We start from the raw sequence: 25310 nt of genomic DNA, 5'->3' as shown, positions 1-25310 counted from the left end.
TAGGATTTGGCAAGTTGTTTCTAAGACTTATCTAGAAAATAAGCAAGGGTAGCTAAGATAGTAAAACACACACACACTGAGGGAGGCCTTGCGATGCAAGATATCAAAATGTCTACTAAATCTATATTAAGTAACAGTGTGGTAGTGGTGTATGAGAGAAAACTTTTTAATATATAATATGAATAGCATTTCAAATCAGGGAAGTGAGACTGGACTAAATAAATGGTACTGGACTCAACGACTATCCGTTTGGAAAAAGGTGAAGTTAAAGCTCTACTTCATACAATAAAAACAGCGTGTCTTGTTTCATTGTGTTTCACTTTACTGCGTTTTGCAGATACCACTTAAAAAAAAAAATGGAAGGTTTGTGGCAACCCTATGTAGAACAAGTCTATTTGTGCCTTTTTTCAACAGCATTTGCTTACTTCATGTCTCTGTGTCAAATTTTGGTATTTCTCGAAATATTTCAAACCCTCCACTACCAAAAACATCAAGACTTGCTGAAGGGTCAGATGATGGTTAGCTTTTTTTTTTTTTCAATAAAGCATTTTATAATTAAGGTAAGTTCTGCTTTTTGTTACACACTTAGTAGACTATGGTGTAAACATAACTTTTATATGCACTGGGAAACCAAAAAATTTGTGTAACTTGCTTTAGTGTCACATTCACTTTATTGTGGTATCTGGAACTGGATTCACATTATCTCCAAGTCTGTCTGTAAAGATAAATTCCAGTTTTAAAAAGTGAAATAGTTTTACAGTGTAGACACACTGCTGCTGCTGCTGCTAAGTCACTTCAGTCGTGTCCGACTCTGTGTGACCCCCCAGGCTGCCCCGTCCCTGGGACTCTCCAGGCAAGAACACTGGAGTGGGTTGCCATTTCCTTCTCCAATGCAGGAAAGCGAAAAAATAAAGTGAAGTCGCTCAGTTGTGTCCGACTCTCAGCGACCCCATAGACGGCAGCCCACCAGGCCCCTCCGTCCATGGGATTTTCCAGGCAAGAGTGCTGGAGTGGGGTGCCATTGCCTTCTCTGGTAGACACACTAGAAAAATACAAAAGAGTACTTTTATAATCTTGGGAGTGGATGGGAAGAGTTTTTTAAAAAGCCAGATAGAAAAATCATAAAATTATTGACAGATTTTACTACATAAAAGTTAAAAACTTTTATACAAGATACAAAATGAAAAAACAAGCACTAGAGCCAGGAAAATAATTGTTAAGCATATTCAGAATATACAGAATAATACATGAGAAAGGAAAAAAACAAATGCCAATAGAAAAATAACATGCAAATCACAGAAGAAAAATGCACAAGACCAATAAAAATACAAAAGGATCCTAAAGTAAGGGAAATGCAAAGGAGTGTTTAAGAGCAGGGGTCCTGGGTTGAGGCTGCCTGTGTTTGCATCCTGGCTGTATTATCTCAGACAAATGACTTAACATCTCTGTGCCTCTCATCTGTAATTGAGGATAACACCTAAGTCAACGTTGTTAAGAACAGAGAATGAGATAATATGCATGGTGCTCAAAACAATGCCTGGCCCACAGTAAGAGCTCAATAAAAAATTAACTGCTATCTAGTATCATTATTAATATTACCAGGGTTGGTGAAGACACCTATGTAAGTATATAAGCTGGTAAGAGCTAATTGGCAAAGCAAACTGCAAAGCTTGGCAGCATGTATCAAAATTTTAACACATACATATCATCAGACCCAGAAATTCCACTGCTAGAATTTTATCTAAAGAAATGTTCCCACATAGATACAAAGACATATGCATCAGGACTTCGCAGCAGTGTTAAGAGTTCTAGATGTGGAGACAGGAAATGCTGGTTCTAGTTTCAGTTCTACCAAGAACAAATCATGTAACCCCTGTGCCAATCACTTCATCATTTTGATTTTTCAGTTTATTTACTTTACAAAGTGTGAATGATGACTTACCCAATCTGCCTCACGGGAATACTTTAAGGCAGTGGTTCCCAAAGTGTGGTCCCTGGATCAGCATCACCAGCATCCTCTAGGAACTTGTTAGGAATTGAAATTTTCTAGTCTCACCCCAGACCTACAGAATCAGAAACTCTGGGAGTGTGGGCAGCAACCTGTGTTTTAATAAACCATCCAGGTGATTCTGACACAAGCTTAAGTTCAGAGAAGAGCACGTGTGAAATTACTTGCAGAACTAAAAGAGCATTAGTATTATAAACACAAAAAATAAAACTGCTTCTATCTTTCAATTTTATGAAAGGTACCTTTTAGATAATTATCTCAATATGCTCTCTGTTGCTGAGCTCAAGCTTCTGAAAGCACTCATGTGAAGCTAGGAAGTCAAACTTATATATGCAACCAAGTAAATAAATACAAATATTTTGGGTCAAGGATAAAAAGCTCAAGGTCACCTCAAGAACAAATCAAGCAATGTCTCAAACATTCAAGTTTCCAGACTTCTGATCAGTGGTTTTCATAATGGGAACTCTTTTAATGACAGCCCTTGCCAGCGTTCTATCTACTAGTTCTTGATCCTTTCCTGAACTTTTCAGGACACAAAAACAGTCACCTGTTTGTGGATAAGCTATTTGTTTGGCTTATAACAATAACACCAGAAAAACCTTGGCCCCTTGCTTAGCGAATTCACTTCTCAGAGATTGAATGTTGGCTCTCTAAAAATAACACAGGTTCCAAAAAAAAAAAATAGGCTCATGTATTTTTCAGATGTTCAAATTTTGTTGTATATGAAACCACGTGTAGACTCTGCAAGGGTATGGAATTTCAGGATCATTTGAGCAGTCTGATCCCACACTCTTGAAGTTTGATCAGATGCTGCTCTGGGTTGCTCACATATATTTTTCTAGTAGGATTAACACTTACAACAGTAACTATTTTTTGTTTCTGGAGTTAATTCAATCACTCCTTAATGTTCTTCACTGAGCACATAAGAAATAACAGTATATTTGGTGAGTTTTACACGAAGGTAAGGAAAGGCCTTAATCTCATAACGATAGAATTCCCAATAAACACAGTAATACCCACACTATTCTCTAATTTCACCTATATGTATATACATACCACAATTAAAAGTCAAGAAATAAGAAAGAGCATGTGAAATCACCAAACTAGTTATCCCAAAGGCCCTCCTCTAAAGGTCATTAACTTTCTTCATAGGAAAGCCCCTTAGATCTTCTTGAGGTCTTTTTATGCTGACACAATTCTCATAGGATTTGTTACACAGTTTACCTGGTTCTAAACCCAGAGCAAATCCAATGCAGCAATGAGAAAAGGAAGAAAAGCTCTTATGAGTGGGTCGTCAGCAGAGACAAGAGAACCATTGGGCTAAGAGAACTCAGGTGTACTCCCTTTCCCAAACAGACAATTAAAATTTGGTCTTCACTTAAGGACCTTAATTAACTCTTAACCTTTTGGTTGCTCCCATTCATCACTGCTATTTACATATCTGGCACTACAGGGAAATGCTCGTAGTAGCTAAGTTTTTACTAAACCAGGCCTCAGAGACCATACTTCTCTTTAGGAAGGAGATTCTTCACCTTCTATAAGATCACATCACTTTGAGAACCTGATTTTTTAAAATATATGTATCTACCCAATATTTCCATATGATCTCAAGGAGTTCATTAAACTTCTAAAGCCAGTTCATAGCTTTAGTAACCATGGACCCCAAATTTAAAACTTTTGTGTTAGGAACCAAAAATGGGCATGTTTAAGTTAACAAAATTCAGGGTTTTATTTGGAATGGTCTTTAAAGATTTTTAAATGATGATGGACTGGGCAATACCGTAAATGTAAATTAAACACGATGGCTAAGGTAATACTAATAAATACACTTTAGAAGAAGTGAACATTAACAAGACTCTCTCAAGAAAAAAAAAGTGGCAAGAGAGAGACAAAAATGAAAGAGAAATAATCTGAGGATTCTTGAGAAGACTGCCTACCTTAGCAGCAAAACTCTAAGTGAAGCAAATGTGTTTTTCACTCCTAAGTTGAAGATGTCAGCAGTTAAAGAGAATTTCTAAGACTATAGGTCTTAAAAGTAACTTTGCAATTGCTAAGACAGAAGACCATTTCTACAGTGGTTTTGAGCACTGGCCTAGGAAACACCTGGATTCTAAGGACAGTTTTGACATTTATTAGCAAATACTTAAAGCCTCAGCTTCGTTATCTGTAAACAGAATAAATTAGTTCAGAGGGTGGGTGTGATGATTAAATGAGATAATAATACACACTAAACTCAGCACAGAGGCAAGTGGTCAATGAATGGCAGCCGTTTAGTTTTTGTTTAACTTCAATTTACCCATTTTTCTGTGCAGGAGTTTATCGTTTGTAAATTGTTACCTACCACACACATCATCTTTTATGATCCTCTGGGGTCAGAACCACAGTGTCTTCATTTTACAGTTTAAGAAAAAAGTCAAATGTACCCCCAAGACACTAATTAGTAGGAAAAGAAACGTGTACACTAGATTCCAAACTCCTAAACAAGATTCAAAACTCCTTTCCCCTGCAAAGCTCAGAAGCTCTGCCTTTTAAATTCTGTTTAATCTTTTAACTGTAGTTAAACATATATAAAATTTGCCGTTTTAACCAATTTTAAGTGTACAGTTCAGTGCCATTAAATATTCACTCTGTTGTGCAGCTCTCTCCACCATCCATCCCCATAACTTTTTCTTCTTCCTCAAATGAAACTCTGTACCCATCAGACACAGACTTCTCATTCTCTTCCTCCAAACCCTGGCAACCAGACTACTTATGCTCAAGTCCTCCATGTAAGTGGAATCATAGTTCTTATATTTTGTCACTGGCCTATTTCACTCAGAATGATGTCTTCAAACTTCATCCACGTTGTAGCATGTGTCAGAATTTCCTTCCTTTTTACAGCTGAAAAATATTCAGTTGTATCCCAGACCACATTATGTTTATCCATGTATCCCTTAATGTACATGTGGGTTGCTTCCATTATCTTTTTTATTTTTAAAGTATTGTTCACACTTATTTTGCCATTGGTTACCCATTTTCAGATTATTCATTCCACCTCCTCCCCCCCACCTTTTTTTTTTTTGGTAAAAGGTAAAGTGCAGGTACTTCCCTGGTGGTCCAGTGGTTAAAACACCTGGCTTCCACTGCAGGGGAGGACTGGTTACAACCCTGGTCTGGGAACTATGATCCCATATGCTGCCCTCCTCCCTCTACAAGGTCAAAAAAAAAAAAGTAAACGGTTGATTTAATTCTATAGACTCTGTAACAAAGCAGTAAAACCACTATGTTGGGGGGGTGTGTGCTTTTTTCAGTACACCACCAAGAACCAACACAAAATGGAAAAGTTAAAATGCAAATTTGATTTGGTAACAGAGGAAACTGTTAAAATAATAAATTAGATTTAAGATTATCTGACTCAGTGGTAAAGAATCTGCCCGCCAAGCAGGAGATGTGGGTTTGATCCCTGGGTCTGGAAGTTCCCCTGGAGAAGGAAATGGCAACCCACTCCAGTATTCCTGCCTGGGAAAACCCATGGACAGAGGAGCCTGGCGGGCTACAGTTCATGGAGTTGCAAAAGGTCGGAGACGACTTAGCGACTAAACCACCACCAACACCACAGAAATCACTTTACAGGCTATTCTTGGGACCTTTAATATAAGGATAATGCAAAGTTTCTACTGTTGGAGGTGAAACTAAAAAGTTCTTTAGGGTTGACCTGGGTGGGAGACAGAAATGGCTTAAGTGCCAGGAGTCTGGGAAAACCTCAGTAGGTCACTCCCCTTGAAACCACTCCGAGTGAGAGCTAACACACTACAAAGACCAAACTGCTGCCAGCTAAAAGTAACCCTGAACCTCTCAACCAGTTTAATGATGCAACTTGAATAGATGGGAGTTCCTCTATTTTGCCCTTTTTTAAATGTGAGGTGAGATTAACCACAAGCTTGAGCACACAGTTCTCAGAAAGGGCTAAACCACCAAGGAAGGGAGGAACAATTCTAGAGACTCTGAAAACTGTGATGATTTAAAGATGCAACGAGATCTTGCACTTTAGCGATTGAAGGTGTGCCTGCAGGCTTCGGTTGTAAGCGCGTACTACTACTGGCGGAGACAAAAAGAGAGTCAAACTACTACTAAAATCCAGCGTTATGAAATAATTCCAGACTACAACCAGACAGTGTGAAAAATGAACTGCCCTTCTTTGTGTGCACGGCTTGCAACAGAAACCTACGGTCACAAGCAAACTTATTTGAAGCAAGGAAACAAAACAACAAACACAGGAGCCTGAGCGCCAGCGGGACCCGCAGGGGAGTCCTAGCGTTTCCGGCCGGCGGCTGAGAGGCTACTGACCGCTTTAGCCCGTCTCCAAAATGCCAAACGGCTGTCACTCCGTCATCACAATTTCCCTGAGGCGACCTCACTTTCAGATCCTCTCAAAGTTTACCAGAAATTCTCCCAAAGGATTCTTCTGTCCGCCTTCCCACCCTCAGGACACTTTCCGCCTCCAAGAATTACTCTACATCTCTACCCTACTATGCAGCCCCTGGGGGCCCCGGGAGTTGCAAGCGAGCAGGGTGCGATTTCACCCTTGCTTGCTCCCAGTTGCTGGGAAAACCGGCTGCTGAAAAGCAAACTTTCCGAGCGACCGTTCGCAGAGGGCGGAGGGCGCGCGGCACTCACAGCTGGTTGATGGCGTTCTGCGAGATGACCGCGTTGGCGGAGAAGTAGGGGATCATGTCGGGGCCACCGAGGCTGCAGGTGCAGGCGAGGGGCGCCTTCTTCTCGCGGGCCAACGTGCTCAGGGTCATGGGGCCGGCTCAGGGCGCACGGCTCCCCATCTTGGCCCCCGCCCGGCTGGGGCACGAGGCGCTCGCGTTGGGCTCCACGGGACTGGAAGCGCAGGCAGTGCGGGCTCCCGGCGGCCGAGCTGGGCCCGCCGGGTCTCGCGGAGGCAGGCGCCGCAGCCGTGGGGCTCGGCCGCGGACTCCCAGCGACCGGGAGCCTCCAGCAGCCCACCCCAACTCGCGTCCGGGGCGGGGCGGGGCGGGGCTGAGCGCGCCGGCGGGGCGGTCCCGAGAGCCGGAGGGTCGGGCCCGCCGGAGCCCCGCCCCGGAGCTAGTCGCACACGCCGGTTCCGCAGCCGGCGGCCGGACCTGCGGAGCGAGGGTCGGCACCAAGCTGCCTCGGCTTGAGTGGAGGAGTGAAGCGAGCCCGAGATTGAGGGTGCGGAATAGGGTGTGGGTGGCCAAGAAAGGTTCGCATTTCTTTGGAATTTTTCAACAGAAAGGTCCTGTCTTTTAATCGGCTTTATACACAAATGGCAAACAAATCCCATTTTTCAAATAACCTTAAAACTTAAAAGGCTGTACACTCGAGAATACAACACCTACGGGCTAGGAAGACGCAGAAATTAACTGAATTTTTTTTTTTAAAGCAAAACAGTTGAAGTTTTGATGGGAAAAAAGTATCTACAATGTCGATTCAGTTAAGTCGCTCAGTGGTGTCCAACACTTCGTGACCCCATGAACCGCAGCATGCCAGGCCTCCCTGTCCATCACCAACTCCCGGAGTTCACCCAAACCCATGTCCATTGAGTCGGTGATGCCATCCAACCATCTCATCCTCTGTTGTCCTCTTCTCCTCCTGCCCTCAATCTTTCCCAGCGTCAGGGTCTTTTCAAATGAGTCAGCTCTCCACATCACGTGGCCAAAGTATTGGAGTGTCAGCTTCAATATCAGTCCTACCAGTGAACACCCAGGACTGATCTCCTTTGGGATGGACTGGTGGATCTCCTTGCAGTCCAAGGGACTCTGAAGAGTCTTCTCCAACACCACAGTTCAAACGCATCAATTCTTCGGCGCTCAGCTTTCTTCACAGTCCAACTCTCACATCCATACGTGACTACTGGAAAAAGCATAACCTTGAGTAGATGGACCTTTGTTGGCAAAGTAATGTCTCTGCTTTTCAATATGCTATCTAGGTTGGTCATAACTTTACTTCCAAGGAGTAAGCATCTTTTAATTTCATGGCTGCAATCACTATCTGCAGTGATTTTGGAGCCCCAAAAAATAAAGTCTGCCACTGTTTCCACTCTTTCCCCATCTATTTGCCATGAAGTGATGGGACCAGATGCCATGATCTTAGTTTTCTGAATGTTGAGCTTTAGGCCAACTTTTCCACTCTCCTCTTTCACTTTCATCAAGAGGCTCTTTAGTTCTTCTTCACTTTCTGACATAAGGGTGGTGTCATCTGTGTATCTGAGGTTATTGATATTTCTCCCTGCAATCTTGATTCCAGCTTGTGCTTCATCCAGCCCAGCATTTCTCATGATGTACTCTGCCTTTAAGTTAAATAAGCAGGGTGACAATATACAGCCTTGACGTACTCCTTTTCCTATTTGGAACCAGTCTGTTGTTCCATGTCCAGTTCTACCTGTTGCTTCCTGACCTGCATATAGGTTTCTCAAGAGGCAGGTCAGGTGGCCTGGTAGTCCCATCTCTTTCAGAATTTTCCACAGTTTCTTGTGATCCACACAGTCAAAGGCTTTGGCATAGTCAATAAAGCAGAAATAGATGTTTCTCTGGAACTTTCTTGGTTTTTCGATGATCCAGTGGATGTTGGCAATTTGATCTCTGGTTCCTCTGCCTTTTCTAAAACCAGCTTGAACATCTGGAAGTTCATGGTTCACATATTGCTGAAGCCTGGCTTGGAGAATTTTGAGCATTACTTTACTAGCGTATGAGATGTCAATTATCATCTGCTAACGCTTGTAAATAAATGTGTAAGAGCTCTCCTAACCATCTTACAATCTAAGGATTCCCAGCCTTAATTGCATATATGAATCCACCTGTGGAGATTAAAAAAAATCCCAGTGCCTGGCTGCACCCTAGACCAATCAAATCAAAATCTCTTAAGGTTGGGATCCAGATGGGCCAATACTTTGGCCACCTGATGCGAATAACTGACTCACTGGAAAAGACCCTGATGCTGGGAAAGATTGAAGGCAGGAGGAGAAGGGGATGACAGAGGATAAGATGGTTGAATGGCATCATAGACTCAATGGACATGAGTTTGAGCAAGCTCCAGGAGTTGGTGACGGACAGAGAAGCCTGGCATGCTGCAGTCCACAGGGTCACAAACAGTCGGACACGACTGAGTGACTGAACTGAACCGAGATCCAAAAGACAGTATTTTTCAAAGCTTCCCAGGTGATTCCAGTGTGCACCCCGGGTTGAGAACTGTTGTGTGCAATGATCTAGAGTAGAAGACAGGATAGAGATTATATCCTCACTGTAGAGATGTGGGAACATTCACAGTCTAGCCAGATGACCTGATTTGTAAGTGACATATAGGAACTTAGATATGAACTCCTGTTTCATAACTCCTGATATAAGGCTTTTCCCACTAAAACCTATTCCCTGATGCTTTAACTACTCACTGAGCAATGCCTTTCACCCAAACAGGGACCAGCTCTTTGTAAAAGGAGAATCTCTTTTCTCTGTCTCCTATACACTGTGTGTAGTGGCTGACAAAAGGGACTGGCCCCCCTGCAGGCACACAGTAAATAAAAGTTAGCTCCCTTATCTCTTGTCCTTACTGTCTGATCAGAATACGTATTTTTGGGCATTGGTATTTTTACCTTTTATGAATACCTCACTAAACTATACATCAATATAAGATGCTATAAGAATTCCAGAGACAAAAATTAACAATTTTAAAAAGCGACTTCACTATTATAAGAATTTTTTTCATGAGAAAAAAATTATAAGAGAAACTAGAAATATAAAAGAGACTAAAATTAGGAAGAACTCACTTTACTACTGAGCATATGCTAGAATCAAGAAGAAATAAGTCTTTGTTTCATATAAAACTTCAGACCTCTTTTCCCAATGGGAAGTTTGGCCATTTTCAAAACACTAGTAATGAAATAATCTAAACTATAAATTCTGTGTCTACAATCCGAATCATTCTTCTGTAAGTTGATCCTTCCATAAAACAAAATTATTACCAAGGCACTGAGGGACTTCAAATACTGCAAACTCATGCTGGAAAAAGATACCTAAATTAGAAACTAGCTGGCAAGTGAAGAGTTAATAAAAGGTCTGGACTTTGGAGTCCAGCGCACCATGATCTTCATCCATCTCTAGGAAGGAAAAATTTTGAAAGATTTATTCAGGCTGTGTCAGCAGGCACCCAAATGGCAGTGTAAGAAAAAAAATCTGCTGATACACCCCAAAATAAATTGCTTTAAATAACTGGCAAACTTGCCAGTTTGAAACTTCTTCTAGGCTGTAATTTATTACAGCCTCCTGCAGTGATTAAAAAAAAAAGTAACAGGCTGTTTGGAACAGCACTGTTAAGGTGAGTCCAGTTCCTTTCATGACGCAGCAGAGAAGTCAACATTAAGTGATGCAGTTTAGGAAAGATGATGGCATGGTAATCATCTGTATCTGTCAGGAAAAGAAGTCAGCAGGAGATGTTTACTCAATGCAGCACTTAATATATCTGGCATTTAAAAGCGACAGAGATAAAGATTTCATAAATATGTATACTTGTCTTTTACAAATAGGTTCCTATAGTGACACCCCAGAAGTGCACAGTCCTTTGTTTTCCCTCAAAAGACCTGTCAGTGCCCATTCAACAAATGAAGGAGACTGTTTTAACACCCCCATCTAGGCCTTTTCAAAGGCTTTTCAAAGTTAAATTCCCATTTTGAACTGTAATATAGAAAATTGGCAAAGTGCTAGAACAAGCCTCTTGATTTTTTTAATTAAAAAAAAAAATCATCTCTGTAGACTGGGGTACCTTTTAGGAAATAATCCTTCCTACTACTGTTTCTAAAAGTTGAACAAATTCTCTTTCTTTTCACAATCTGCAGAGTGTCAAAATGTCAATCAGTTTAGTTTCAGCTCAATTTAATCCTTTACTCTCCACTGTCAGGAAACAAGGCTCCAGGGAGAAGTGCTCTGTACCCAAGCATCTGGGAATTCAAAAATGACTCCAAATTAAATTGAGCAGCGTGAAATAAACTAAGTTAGTTTTCTACTCCACATGAAGTCAGAAGGGGCTTTCTCTAAAAAAAAAAAAGAAAAACATCTGCACAAAGTCCCTGAAGAAAAATCGATGTATTTCTTTACTGCTTGAGTTTAGTGGATATGAAATTAATTTGGTCATGTCATTTGCCTATCATCTCAAGGGTCAGAAATATGAATATTCTAAAATGTTAACTTGGCTCTTGATAGCATTAGCAATGATCAAATTAAAATTTTTGCAGATTCATATATTAATAGCACTTTAAAAATTTTAAAGCAATAGATGTCTCTTTTAAGACATACTCCACTACTATGTCTTCATGTGTTGTAGGGTATAAACACTGTAAAACTGTATAAAACTAGGGACTTGCATAGTGACCTAAATGTACTCCAGGGAAGACCCAAAGGTGAAATGTGAAGGATGTAAACATACTTTCATTGCTGTAACAAAATTTCAACATGGGTGGATCACTTGAATTGACAATAGCTAATGAGCTCAAAGGTGACAGTGTTAATTTATAATCTCAAGAACTGTGGGCTAGAAACCAAAGGACATAAATTTACTTCTAACACAGTCACTGAATAATCTAAGATTCTGGCCAACTCACTTAACTTCATCTGTAAAATGGGATAATAAAACCCTAAGAAAATATCCCAAGATCTGTTTTTGGGAGAGTTGGGAACCTTAGGAAAGGAATTTCATCCAATCTGGAGATCCTAAGAAATGGATTTAATCCACTTAACAAAGTCACTTAGTTCAAAGTAGTATTGTCATTCAGTTGCTCAGTTGTGTCCAACTCTGCGACCTCATGGACTGTAGCATGCCAGGCTTCCCTGTCCTTCCTTATCTCCCAGAGTTTGCTCAAATTCATGTCCATTGAGTCGATGATGCTATCCAACCATCTCATCCTCTGTCGCCCCCTTCTGCCCTCAATCTTTCCTAGCATCAGGGTCTTTTCCAATGAGTTGGCTCTTTGCATCAGGTAGCCAAAGTATTGGAGCTTCAGCTTCAGCATTAGCCCTCTCAATGAATATTCAGGGTTGATTTCCTTTAGGACTGATTGACTCGTTTGATCTCCTTGCTGTCCAACGGACTCTCAAGAGTCTTCTCCAGCACCCCAGTTTGAAACCATCAGTTCTTTGGTGCTCAGCCTTCTTTATGTTCCAACTCTTACATCTGTACAAGACTACTGGAAAAATCATAGCTTTGCCCTTTGTTGGCGAAGTGATGTCTCTGCTTTTGAATGTGCTGTCTAGGTTTGTCATATCTTTTCTTCCAAGGAGCAAGCGTCTTTTAATTTCACGGCTGCAGTCACTGTCTGCAGTGGTCTTGGAGCCCAAGAAAATAAAGTCTGTCACTGTTTCCATTGTTTTCCCATTTATTTGCCATGAAGTGATAGGACCAGATGCCATGATCTTAGGTTTTTGAATGCTGAGTTTTAAGCCAGTTTTTTCAGTCTCTGCTTTCACCCTTATCAAAAGGCTCTTTAGCTCCTTTTCACTTTCTGTCATTTGGGTGGTGTCATCTATATATCTGAGGTTACTGTTATTTCTCCCAGCAATCTTGATCCCAGATTGTGATTCATCCAGCCCAGCATTTTGCATGACATATTCTGCATATAAGTTAAATAAGCAGGGTGACAATATATAGCCTTGATGTATTCTTTTCTCAGTTTTCAACCAGTCCATTGTTCCATGTCCAGTTCTAACTGTTGCTTCTTGACCTGCATACAGGTTTCTCAGGAGGCAGGTAAGGTGGTCTGGTATTCCCATCTCTAAGAATTTTCCACAGATTGTTGTGAATACAGTCAAAGGCACAGTTGGCAATTTGATCTCTGGTTCCTCTGCCTTTTGAACATTACTTTGCTAGTATGTGAAATGAGCCCAATTATGCAGTAATTTGAACATTCTTTGGCATTCGCCTTCTTTGGGATTGAAATGAAAACTGACCTTTTCCGGTCCTGTGGCCACTGTTGAATTTTCCAAATTTGGTGGCATATTGAGTGCAACACTTAACAGCATCATCTTTCAGTATTTTAAATAGCTCAGCTGGAATTCCATCACTTCCACTAGCTTTGTTCGTAGTAATTCTTCCTAAGGTCCACTTGACTTCACACTCCAGAATATCTGGCTCTAGTTGAGTGACCTTTTTTGGTACAGTTCTTCTGTGTATTCTTGCCACCTTCCCTTAATCTTTTCTGCTTCTGTTAGGTCCTTACCATTTCTGTCCATTATTGTGCCCATCTTTGCATGAAATGTTCCCTTGGTATCTCTAATTTTCTTGAAGAGATCTCTAGTCTTTCCCATTATATTGTTTTTCTCTAGTTCTTTGCATTGTTCACTTAACAAGGCTTTCTTATCTCTCATTTCTCTGGAACTCAGGATTCAATTGGTTATACCTTTCCCTTCCTCCGTTGCCTTTCACTTCTCTTCTTTTCTCAGCTATTTGTAAGGCCTCCTCAGACAACCATTTTGCCTTCCTGAATTTCTTTTTCTTGGGGATGGTTTTGGGCACCGCCGCCTGTACAATGATACAAACCTCCATCCATAGTTCTTCAGGCACTTTATCAGATCTAATAGTCCCTTGATTCTATTTGTCACTTCTACTGTATAATCATAAGGGATTTAATTTAGATCATACCTGAATGCCCTAATGGTTTTCCCTACTTTCTTCAATTTAAGTCTAAATTTTGCAATAAGGAGCTCATGATCTGAGCCACAGTCAGCTCCTGGTATTGTTTTTGCTGACAGTATAGAGCTTCTCCATCTTTGGCTGCAAAGAATATAATCAGTCTGATTTCAGTATTGACCATCTGGTGATGTCCACGTGTAGAGTTTTCTCTTGTGTTGTTGGAAGAGGGTGTTTGCTATGACCAGTGCTTTCTCTTGGCAAAACTGTTAGCCTTTGGCCTGCTTCATTTGGTACTCCAAGGTCAAACTTGCCTGTTACAAAGTAGTATAGCTCAACAGTTAAAAATTCTGGCCTTAGAATTTAATAGGCTGGGCTTGAATTCTAGAACCACTATTAGCTATGAACTTTAAATTGCTACTTAATTTGTAGCTCAGTATTAGTATGCTAATTTATAAAGTTATTGTGAGGATTAATTAAGTTGAAAGATATAAAACACCGAAAAGAGTACCTGGCACAAAAATCTACTTTTTTGGCCTTAATGGCTCTGTAAGCTCAAGTGAGCTAACAGAAAGGTTGAGGAAGACTTCAGAAATAAAATCAGAGAGCTGGAGTCTTCAGTGAAGAATCTTAGATCAGAGTGTAGGACTATCATAAAGTTTTGCATTTTTATTAAAAACTTTTTTTGCTTTTCTAAATCTTCCATGTAATCTTATCTTTTGACTGTTTCTCTGAGGTAAAACCCTTAATAGGCAAAAGACCTATGTGCTTTTCTTTAGGTCATTAAGAACGCTCTGTGTGGAAGGGAGCAAGCAGAGTTTGAAGTCAATCTGGCAACCTTAGGGTAAAGTCCACTGTGCATTTTAGTTTATTAACTGAGAAAATGAAAATGTTGAACTAGAGATAATCCCCTGTGCTCTCTTCCATCAAGCTCAAAAACAGCTAAAGTGGGCAATATTAAAATGGCAATGAATGTGACATCAGGAAGTTCTAGATTCTAGCTACTTTGTCCATGGGCAACACTTACCCTGTCCCAGCCCTTGTTTCTTTAAAGTGGGATGGTAATGCTTACCTCACAGGTTTATTAAGATACACAGACACAAGTACTTTGTGAACAGGACAGGACCAGATTTTTGTTACTGTTACCATCCATAAATTGGCCAATCAGCTTCTGATAACAGAAAGTGTCGTATTTGTTTGTATTTGGGATGAGAAGTAGATGAATGAATGAAATTTAAAATACAAATATACTTCCCCTATACACCACCATTTCATTCAGGAAGTCTTTTCTATTATTGTTTTCCAGGCAGTTAATTACATATTGTCATCTTGTAGTAACATGACATCTGCAGTGCTTACTGGGATTTTGACTTTGTATATAACTTTATTTTTGAAATACCTAGTCATAAGAAAGAATGATTATACCAATCAGAAGACCTATTGGTATTTTTATGTTTTCTCTAAGGGCTTCATCTAGTGAAATAAATAGTAAATTAATCTCCTGAGTGTCAAAAGAGAGAAAACCAACACTTTAAAGAGTTACAAAACAAAAAGCCTGTTACCTAGAGTAGCACAACAATCTGTCTCCTGTTAATCTGTAAAACGCTAGGCTAGAACTCTCAAGATAATACCCTTAATTTTCAAACTTGTTGCCCAGACAGTACCAAGAGGTATCTTGCTACACTTGGTCAAAGGCACTCTTCATGCAATACAATAAACCAAACTCTGTAAACAAAGGCTCTTCAAAGCAATCAAGTTTTGCAATCACTATGTGGCTAATAGTTTTATTTAAAAGAATATCTGACAATAGTTTTAAACACTGGCTGGAACAATGTCACTGAGCCCTTCCAATCCTTTCTATGGAACTTTCCACCATAAGAGCGATGGGAAATACTGAAAGGATCTGCATATCAACTCCATGAGAGGCAGATCTAAGGCATTCATCCCCCATAGTCTTAACCACCATATACTCTAGTAGGAAGAAATGCTGAAATGCTGCTTTCTTCAGGTTACAAAGGCCTCACAACTCTATTGTTTAGTAAAAATAGGAGGCGTTTATAGATCACTTTTCACATCCAACACACCTTACAAAACATTTAACCATTTAATCCTCACTGTCTTTAAACATTAAAAAAAAAAAAATTTAAACACAGCCTTTCAAACACAGGCTCAAAAAATTTTTTTTTTTTTTCAGTAGAAAGATAAAAGTCACTCTTCTCATCACCATCATCCTACTCCCAGGGATGACTGTTAATACTTCCAGAAATTTTTCCTGCATAAGCAAACATTAATATGTTATAGCTGTTCTGTAAGAAACATACATGCACACAAGCCATAATTATCTACACATATTATTACTCTTTGTGCTCCCTCCACACTTATCACTATATCTTAGATACTTTTCCATGTCTATAAAGATGTACCTCATTCTTTTAAAGGAGTGCTTCATATTCTATTTTAAAATTATATATAATTTAAATACTCCTCTACTGATGGACATTCAAATTGTTTTCAGTCTTTACTATCATAGACAATATCACTATGAACATACTTTAACACAATCTTCGGGCTTTAAAGTGAATATATTTGTTGGGCAGATACCGAGAGATGGAATTGGCAGTTAAAATATTTTAAACATCTTAGGAATCGGCAGACATTATCAAATTGCCTTCCTAAAGGGTTTACTTTTTTATTTTCCACTGGAATCTCTGTGTCTACTCTCACTCTATGATCTAGTAAATTAACTCAGGGCCCAAGCTTCTCTTCTACACCTCTTCTACATAATACATTAAACACTAAATCTATGTGATATATATGTACATATGTTGGCCTTCCCTGGTGGCTCAGACGGTAAAGAATTCACCTGCAATGTAGGGAGACCTGGGTTTGATCCCTGGGTTGGGAAGGTCCCCTGGAGGAGGGCATGGCAACCCACGCCAGTATTCTTGCCTGGAGAATGCCCATGGACAGAGAAGCCTGCTGGGCTACCGTCCATGGGGTTGCAAAGAATCAGACAGGGCTGAGCGACTAAGCACAGTGCAGTACATATATGTGTATATGTCAGTATATATGTATGAGAAAAGTAAAATATACTTTAAAAAACTAGAGAAAAATGTTAACTTATAAAGAAAAATATTATGAAGAAATTATCATAGATAATTTAAAAGAATTAGACTGTAAGAAAATATATATAGCACTTAAATTATTTTGAAGATAATATAATTTTTAATTCAGAAGATATCTTAAGATCTTGTTTGATGCTAATGATACACAAGATATTATAGATGAACAAGCCAAATGTGGCCTAATACCATCAATGTCCTGAAATAGGGTGAGACAGAGACAGAAAAATGGGAAATAAACTGGAGTAACATAAAATGGAATCTAGAGGAGCTGAGAAAGTCTTGAAAATAAAAGCAATAAATGATATTCACTGAGCTGACATTTACCCTGTACCAGATCCTTGGTGGCTTAGATGGTAAAGAATCTGCCTGCAGTGTGGGAGACCTGGGTTCGATCCCTGGGTTGGGAAGGTCCTCTGGAGAAGGGAATGGCTATTCACTCCAGTATTCTTGCCTGGAGAATCCCATGGACAGAGGAGCCCAGGGGCTACAGTCTATGGGGTTGCAGTCAGACACGACTGAGTGACTAAGCACACAGCACAGATCCTCTATTAAGAGTTTCTATGTAGAACTTATGGTTGCCAGGGGGAAGGGATAGTTAGGGCGTTTGGGATGGACATGTACACATGCTATATTTAAAATGGATACCCAACAAGGACCTACTATACAGTACATGCAACTCTGTTCAATGTTAGGTAACAGCCTGGATGGGAGGGGAATTTGGGGGAGAAGGGATACATATATAGGTACGGCTGAGTCTCTTCACTGTTCACCTCAAACTATCACAACGTTGTTAATCAGCTATACACCAATACAGAATAAAAAATTAAGAAAAAAAGTTTACATGAAGTATCTCAATTCTCACAAACAACCCTATGCTTCTATGATTATCTTTACGAGGCTCAGAGAGGTTAATTGATTTGTCTAAGGTAATACAGCAGTAATTTGAATTCAGCAAGTTATTCTGGCTCCAGAAAGAATCTGTTTTGTTAATCAATGTTCTACACTGTCTGCATGATTATATAGGTTCACTACAGAACAGGTTTAAGTCTGAAAAGGTCTATTGCCAACAGGAAGAACTCCTGGGGACCTTAAATACCTACCTTCCTGCACCTTGTGTTCCCTTCTCTACTTGATCCTAGCTATAGCTGGCAGGTCCTGACAATAAATGGCAACCTACTCCAGTACTCTTGCCTGGAAAGTCCCATGGATGGAGGAGCCTGGTAGGCTGCAATCCATGGGGTCTCAAAGAGTCGGACACGACTGAGCGACTTCACTTTCACTTTTCACTTTCATGCATTGGAGAAGGAAATGGCAACCTACTCCAGTGTTCTTGCCTGGAGAGTCCCAGGGACGGTGGAGCCTGGTGGGCTGCCGTCTATGGGGTCACACATAGTCAAACACGACTGAAGCGACTTAACAGCAGCAGCAGCAACCCAGTACTAAATATAGTAGTAAGATGACCTTCTGGTTGTTGTACACCATTCTCTTGCTACCAGATCCTGTAGAGCTCTGTATTTCAAACTAATATTCATCACAAGATATTTTTCAAAGCACTTAAACCTCTACAGTTTTTTGCTTTCCTAGTTTTTTTTTTTTTTTAAACACAGCATCTTACATGAAAGAGGCATTCACTGTATTTGTGGATAATGATGGCATCGTGATATCATTTAATTAAATAAACCTACTTACTAGCTGGGTAGGTATTATTGTTGCAGGAAGACGGACCCCTTCCAAGGCCCGAAACTGGGCTCTTGATGAACTGTCCAAGGAGACACATGTGCTGACAAAGCAAGAGACTTTATTGGGAACGGGCACCCGGGTGGAGAGCAGTAGGGTAAGGGAACCCAGGAGAACTGCTCTGCCGCGTGGCTCGCAGTCTCGGGTTTTATGGTGATGGGATTAGTTTCTGGGTGGTCTTTGGCCAATCATTCTAATTCAGAGTCTTTCCTGGTGGCCCACGCATCGCTCAGCCAAGATGGATGCTAGCGAGAGGGATTCTGGGAAGTGGACGGACAGGCGGTGTCTCCTTTAGACCTTTCCTGATCTCTTCCGGTTGGGGGTGGCTTATTAGTTCCCTATTCCTTATCAGGATCTCCTGTCATAAAACAACTCATGCAAATGGTTACTATGGTACCTGGCCAGGGTGGGTGGTTTCAACCAGTGTGTTTCCCCTAACATTATCACTCCTCATTATAGTTAAAGAAAAAGATGAACCAGCTAATAATATCAAGGTGATAAGAAGCCTACACATTAGGCTGCTGCTGTATGTGTGCTCAGTCACGTCCGACTCTTTGTGACCCCACAGACTGGATTTTCCAGCAAGAATACTGGAGTGGGTTGCATTTCCTCCTCCAGGGGATCTTCCCGACCCAGGGACTGAACCCTCCTGAATTTCCTGCATTGGCAGGTAGATTCTTTATCACTGTGCCACCTGGGAATCCCACTCTTTAGGCTGAGATGGGTCCAATTCAATCTGTCAACATACTATTAACAGATTAACTGAATACAACTGGATTAACCCTGAATATCTATAGGCCAGGCACTTTAGATGTTGATTATCAAAATGATTAAGAGTTAAACACTTTTATAATAATTCCCTATTTAAAATCCCAAAGAGTCCTTTATTCCCCTTTAGATCACATCCAAGCTCTTCTTCTGGCCTTCAGATCCTCCATGATTTAAATCCTGCTATAATCCAGCCATTATGGCATATTACTCTCAACTCCATCCCTTCTCCAGCACAATCAGTTTAATTATTTTTTAGCCATTCTCCCAAAACAAATCCTTGCCATAATTAGGTGGTTTTTATCCTGTCTTCCTATACATGAGTCTTACTCTCCTCCCTGTTCAAATTATTCCTTTTCTAAGACCATTTTTAGACGGGAATACCAGACCACCTGACCTGCCTCTTGAGAAACCTATATGCAGGTCAGGAAGCAACAGTTAGAACTGGACATGGAACAACAGACTGGTTCCAAATAGGAAAAGGAGTACGTCAAGGCTGTATATTGTCACCCTGCTTATTTAACGTATATGCAGAGTACATCATGAGAAACACTATGCTGGAAGAAGCACAGGCTGGAATCAAGATTGCCAGGAGAATCAATAACCTCAGATATGCAGATGATACCACCCTTATGGCAGAAAGTGAAGAGGAACTCAAAAGCCTCTTGATGAACGTGAAAGAGGAAAGTGAAAAAGTTGGCTTAAAGCTCAACATTCAGAAAACTAAGATCACAGCATCTGGTCCCATCACTTCATGGGAGATAGATGGGGAAACAGTGTCAGACTATTTTGGGGGGCTCTAAAATCACTGCAGATGGTGACTGTAGCCATGAAATTAAAAGACGCTTATTCCTTGGAAGGAAAGTTATGACCAACTTAGATAGCATATTCAAAACCAGAGACATTACTTTGCCAACAAAGATCTGTTAGTCAAGGCTATGGTTTTTCCTGTGGTCATGTATGGATGTGAGAGTTGGACTGTGATGAAAGCTGAGCGCTGAAGAATTGATGCTTTTGAACTGTGGTGTTGGAGAAGACTCTTCAGAGTCCCTTGGACTGTAAGAAGATCCAACCAGTCCATTCTAAAGGAGATCAGTCCTGGGTGTTCTTTGGAAGGAATGATGCTAAAGCTGAAACTCCAGTACTTTGGCCAACTCATGGGAAGAGTTGACTCATTGGAAAAGACCCTGATGCTGGGAGGGATTGGGGGCAGGAGGAGAAGGGGACGACAGAGGATGAGATGGCTGGATGGCATCACTGACTCGATGGACATGAGTTTGAGTGAACTCTGGGAGTTGGTGATGGACAGGGAGGCCTGGCGTGCTGCAATTTATGGGGTTGCAAAGAGTAGGACACGACTGAGCAATTGAACTGAACTGAACTGAGACCATTTTTATCCAGGCTTTCAGGGGCTTCCCTCATAGCTCAGTTGGTAGAGAATCCGCCTGCAATGCAGGAGACCCCGGTTCGATTCCTGGATCACGAAGATCCCCTGGAGAAGGGATAGGCTACCCATTCCAGTATTCCTGGGCTTCCCTTGTGGCTCAGCTGGTAAAGAAGCCACCGGTAATGCGGGAGACCTGGGTTTGATCCCTGGGTTGGGAAGATCCCCTGGAGAAGGGAAAGGCTACCCACTCCAGTATTCTGGCCTGGAGAATTCCAGGGACTATACAGTCCATGGGGTCGCAAAGAGTCAGACATGACTGAATGACTTTCACTTCACTTCTCTGTTTTATGCCACATAATTTACCTCTCTGATGAAGCAAATCACACAGAATAATTCTCTTTCGTGGACTTCATAGAGTCTAGAACAGTGCCAGGCAAGTCCTAAGTATTAAGTATATTCTAGTTAGTTGATTTATTATCCCACACCCCACTACATTCTTCTTAGGGCTCTACATAAATATTTCCTAAAGGAATTGATATGTTAATGACAGAGTTTCTCTCCCCTTGGGAGCTGCTGATATGGGGAGAATTCCCTAGGACTCCTCTTCACTACCTCATCTTTCTGCCGCCTCTTGCTCTTTGGGTAGATGCCGTCTTCATACAGAGAATACAGTAGAGGGCCTGGAATACAATCCAGTATGTAAGGGTTTTATTTTTATTTTCAAGCCTGCCCTAGACTTTCAGGAGCCAAAAGTTCAAATCGCAGCAGGACTGATTCAGCCCTTTCACAAGCAATTTAGTACTATGCAGTTTGTTTAGACTGATCAAATTTCCAAGACCTGGCTGAGCAGCATCATTATCTCTTTAAGCTTTCATGTATCAGCTTCCCTGGCCACATTTCACTTGCCATGTCTTTCTTCTCTGAAATCAGATGAACATGCAAAATTACGCAGTTACATACAATTATGTACTTTTCAACAACCATGTCAAATATCTTTAAGGAATTTAAATATAAAACAAAGTTTGGGTTTTTTTTTTTTTCTCTCTCTGGATTAGGCAAAAATCAAGAAGGAGGCAAAAGTTACACTCCTCAATTCTCAGTAGAAAGGGAGCATTCTGTACAATTCTTCAGCTAGTACATCAACTAACAGAAGAGATATGGTATTGCCAGATTCAATTCATACCACCTCAGCTGGAAGGCCAACTGGACAATAGATCTTAAGTGAAGTGAAAAATACTTTGCTGGGGGAAAAAATACTTTGCTTGGGGAAAAGAAGACTAGCAACTATGCCTTTTAATGTTTGATTGTGAAATATTCAAACATGCAGCAAAGAACAGAGAGGATAACAAACCGCCAGAGGCTCAGTAGACTGTACAATCACATCCTAACACTTCACCTTTCAGATTCTAAAACAATTAGCTGAAGCTGCACCACCCCTTTGAATTTCTCTGAGCCTTCTGCCCTCTCTCTATGCAGGTACCTACTCTCCTCAGTTCGGTGTTCATCGGAAGTGACTTTGCATGCATGCACTGTGATATACTACTACACACTAGAACTTTGCCTACTGTTTGAGGCATTTTCATATTTGTATTTTTGCCTGACAATAAGAATACTAATTTCATTTTAATGAAGAGAAAACAGTCTCAAAGAATGAATGTATTTGTCTCAAGTCATGCAACCAATATAAACATAAGTCTCCTAACTCCAATATTAGTGCTCTTTTCATATAATTAAGAACAATGAACTAAAACTCTTTTCGTCTTAGTGGCATTCAACTATATTGTTGTAGTACATTACAAGAAATTACATTGTTTATTATTTGTTTATAAAGTACTTCACCTTAAGTGGCCTAATTTAATAGCAATTATTCCTTGGGGTTGATATTTTCATAATTTTATAGGTAAAGTAACATATTTAAAGAAAACTAAAAAAAAAAAAGATAACTAAGCTTAATGAAGTATTTTAATAACAGCATACTGCCTTTCAAAAGGAAGGTCCTTCAAGGAAAAGGACTATGTTGGGTTAAAAACAGTAATTTCATTTTGGGAAATGAGAGACATTATTGCATCAACACAATTCTTAATAAAAAAATTTTAAAGAAAAACTGTACTTATTATATTTAAATTAATTAACATTTGAATTAAAATTTAAAATATGCACAAGCTGACTTTAAAAAAATGAGCAAATAAAAATATAATAAACCACAAAAATAGTCAGAGAAATTTATTACTGCAAACTTCTTATCATTATTGTCATTTTTATATCACAGAAAATGAATTTGGGACTTTGAGTGTGAGCCTGGTGACAGATTTAGTTAACACTGAATGAATTACCAGAAAGTTCTTTTTCTTCTTATATTACCAGGTGTAGTTTATTCTACTTAGAATTTGAGTTCTGTGCTGTATGATATAGGCAAGTCACTAATCTCTTTGTGTCTCAGCTTCCTTATCTATAAAATGGGCAATAATGGTAATTTCCTGCGACTGTTACAAGGACTCAATGAGATTATAAAGTATAAAGTATGAATTGGGTGCTTGCAGGCATATATAAGTTAATTTTGAGAGGATAAAAGACATGTTTTGGGAAGGGCAGATAGTTCATCAAGGCCTGAATAAAGAGTATAGGGCTTAGTGGCAAGGGTAGGGCTGGAAAGTTGGAATGAGGTCAGTTTTTAAAGTTTTTAAAATGTTATAACAAATTCTAGACCACTCTACAGGCAACAGAGAATAACAGGAGATTTTTAAGTTGCAAAGTGACATGAATAAATCTGAGTCATCTCTGAGAGTAGGTGGAGACTGTATTGGCATGAGGATCAGTTAGATGCAGAGGGATCATGTTAGGAGCCAGTAATTTAAGCAAGAAGAGAGACTAGGTTAAGGCTGAGGCAGAGGTCATGGAGAGAAAGGGAAAAGTCTGAGATAAAAACACATTTGTATATTTTATGTAACCCTTTCTGTCCATAATGATTCTATAAATACAGAATTAAAGTCCTTTATAAAGCTATTAACACAAATTCTACACTAAAATAAACTGTATATTATGCAAGCTTTAAAATTTGATCAAAATATAACATGTTTTGCCAAACGGTAAAGAATACCCAGATGACAAAGCCTACAGTATCACTACAGAATGAAAAGATAAGTGACCAAGTCCACCTTAATCCTGATGTTTACTATTCCCACTTGCATGTTTAGTCAAGAAGTCTTTTTCACGGATTTAAAATAATTTTGTCTGTAGCAATTCCTTGTTTCAGTCTGTAACTTTTTTCATATTTGTTCTTTCATCAGAAAGAGGTTCAGAATGCAGAAATGATGGCTTAGGGACTGAAGCCTTGGAGGGTGGGGTTGGGAAGTCAGGGATGAATATGAAGTTTCTAGCTTAAACTTTTAAACAGATGATAGAGTCTTAAGAAGAGAAGTTGCAAAGGCCCACAGTGGGTATTGACATGATATGATTTCTTCTCTGAATGTCAAAGTGAAGAAATTCAATGAAATGCAGATAAATGGTGGGAGTCACTAAGACTCTCTTAGGGAAGCCACATGCCTCATCATCTAATTAGTGATGTGCATGTATGGATGAATGAGATCCTTACTGCCCCTACCTACTACGCAGCGAAATCACAGCCAAGGGAACAAGCTTGGTGGAATCAGTGGGGAAAGTCCATCAACAGAGGAATGGATAAAGAAAGATGCAGTGTATATATACAACGGAATATTACTCAGCCATAGAAAAGAACAAAAGAATGCCATATGTAGCAACATGGATGGACCCAGAGATTGTCATACTGAGTGAAGTAAATCAGACACAGAAGACAAATCTCACATGATATTGCATTTACATGTGGAATCTAAAAAAAAGGCTACAAAAAATTTTAAAAAGGCTACAGATGAACTTATCTACAGAACAGAAATAGAGTTACAGATGTAAAATTTAAACTGGGGGGTAAGGGGGAATAAGTTAGAGGACTGGGATTGACACAGACATACTACTATATATAGAATAGATAACTAATAAGGACCTACTGTATAGAACAGGAAACTCTATTCAATACTCTGTAAGGGCCTAGATGGGAAAAGAATCTTAAAAAAAGAGTGAATATATTTACCTGTATAACTGATTTACTTTGCTGTACATTTAAAACTAACACAACATTGTAAATCACCTATACCCAGCAAAAACTTTTTTTAAAATGGGGAGGAAACTTTGGAAGAGAAATCTGATAAATACAATAAATACAATCACAGGACACATAAGAGGTTGTAGGCAGTAAGAAATAAGGGTTTAGAGCTCAAAATGGGATCTGAGGTAAAATCTTATGGAAACACCCAAACAAACTCTTTGGCCAACTCAATAGATTTGAAAGTTCTGGGCACAGAGGCATGAATAATGAGGTGGACAGGGTCACTGAGGGACAATACATAGATTTGAGGATGGGAAGCCACGAGTATCCTTGAAACAGTATGCACAATTAAGCAGTATGCACACATTTTTCTAACGAAAAATTCTAGCATTTTACCTAGCGTTTCAAACAACCCCATGTTTTCCGAAAGGTTAAAAATTTCTACTCCAGGAAATAAAAGTGAGGCAAGGATAGTCTCTGGAGAAAAATTAACTTCTGAGAGATGAACAGGTAAGAACTGCTGGTGAA

At 39.9% G+C, this 25310-nt stretch overlaps 1 protein-coding gene across 4 annotated transcripts in view; it reads right to left on the bottom strand.

Annotated features, from left to right (window-relative positions):
* The window catches only part of SSH2 (slingshot protein phosphatase 2), a 246358-nt gene that overhangs the window by 96170 nt on the left and 124878 nt on the right, over positions 1 to 25310 (bottom strand). The window contains exon 1 of one of the 4 annotated variants that reach the window (XM_005888262.3): positions 6665 to 6991. The exons of the other annotated variants lie outside the window; for them this stretch is intronic. Within the exon in view, the coding sequence (XP_005888324.2) occupies positions 6665 to 6792 (128 nt within the window). The 5' untranslated portion in view covers positions 6793 to 6991. Of the gene's footprint in view, positions 1 to 6664; positions 6992 to 25310 lie in introns of those variants that run through there. 4 annotated transcript variants of the gene reach the window in all.

The sequence above is a fragment of the Bos mutus genome, chromosome 19 (genome assembly GCF_027580195.1).
Source record: "Bos mutus isolate GX-2022 chromosome 19, NWIPB_WYAK_1.1, whole genome shotgun sequence".
NCBI lineage: Eukaryota > Metazoa > Chordata > Mammalia > Artiodactyla > Bovidae > Bos > Bos mutus.
This window is presented reverse-complemented; position numbering and strand designations above follow the sequence as displayed.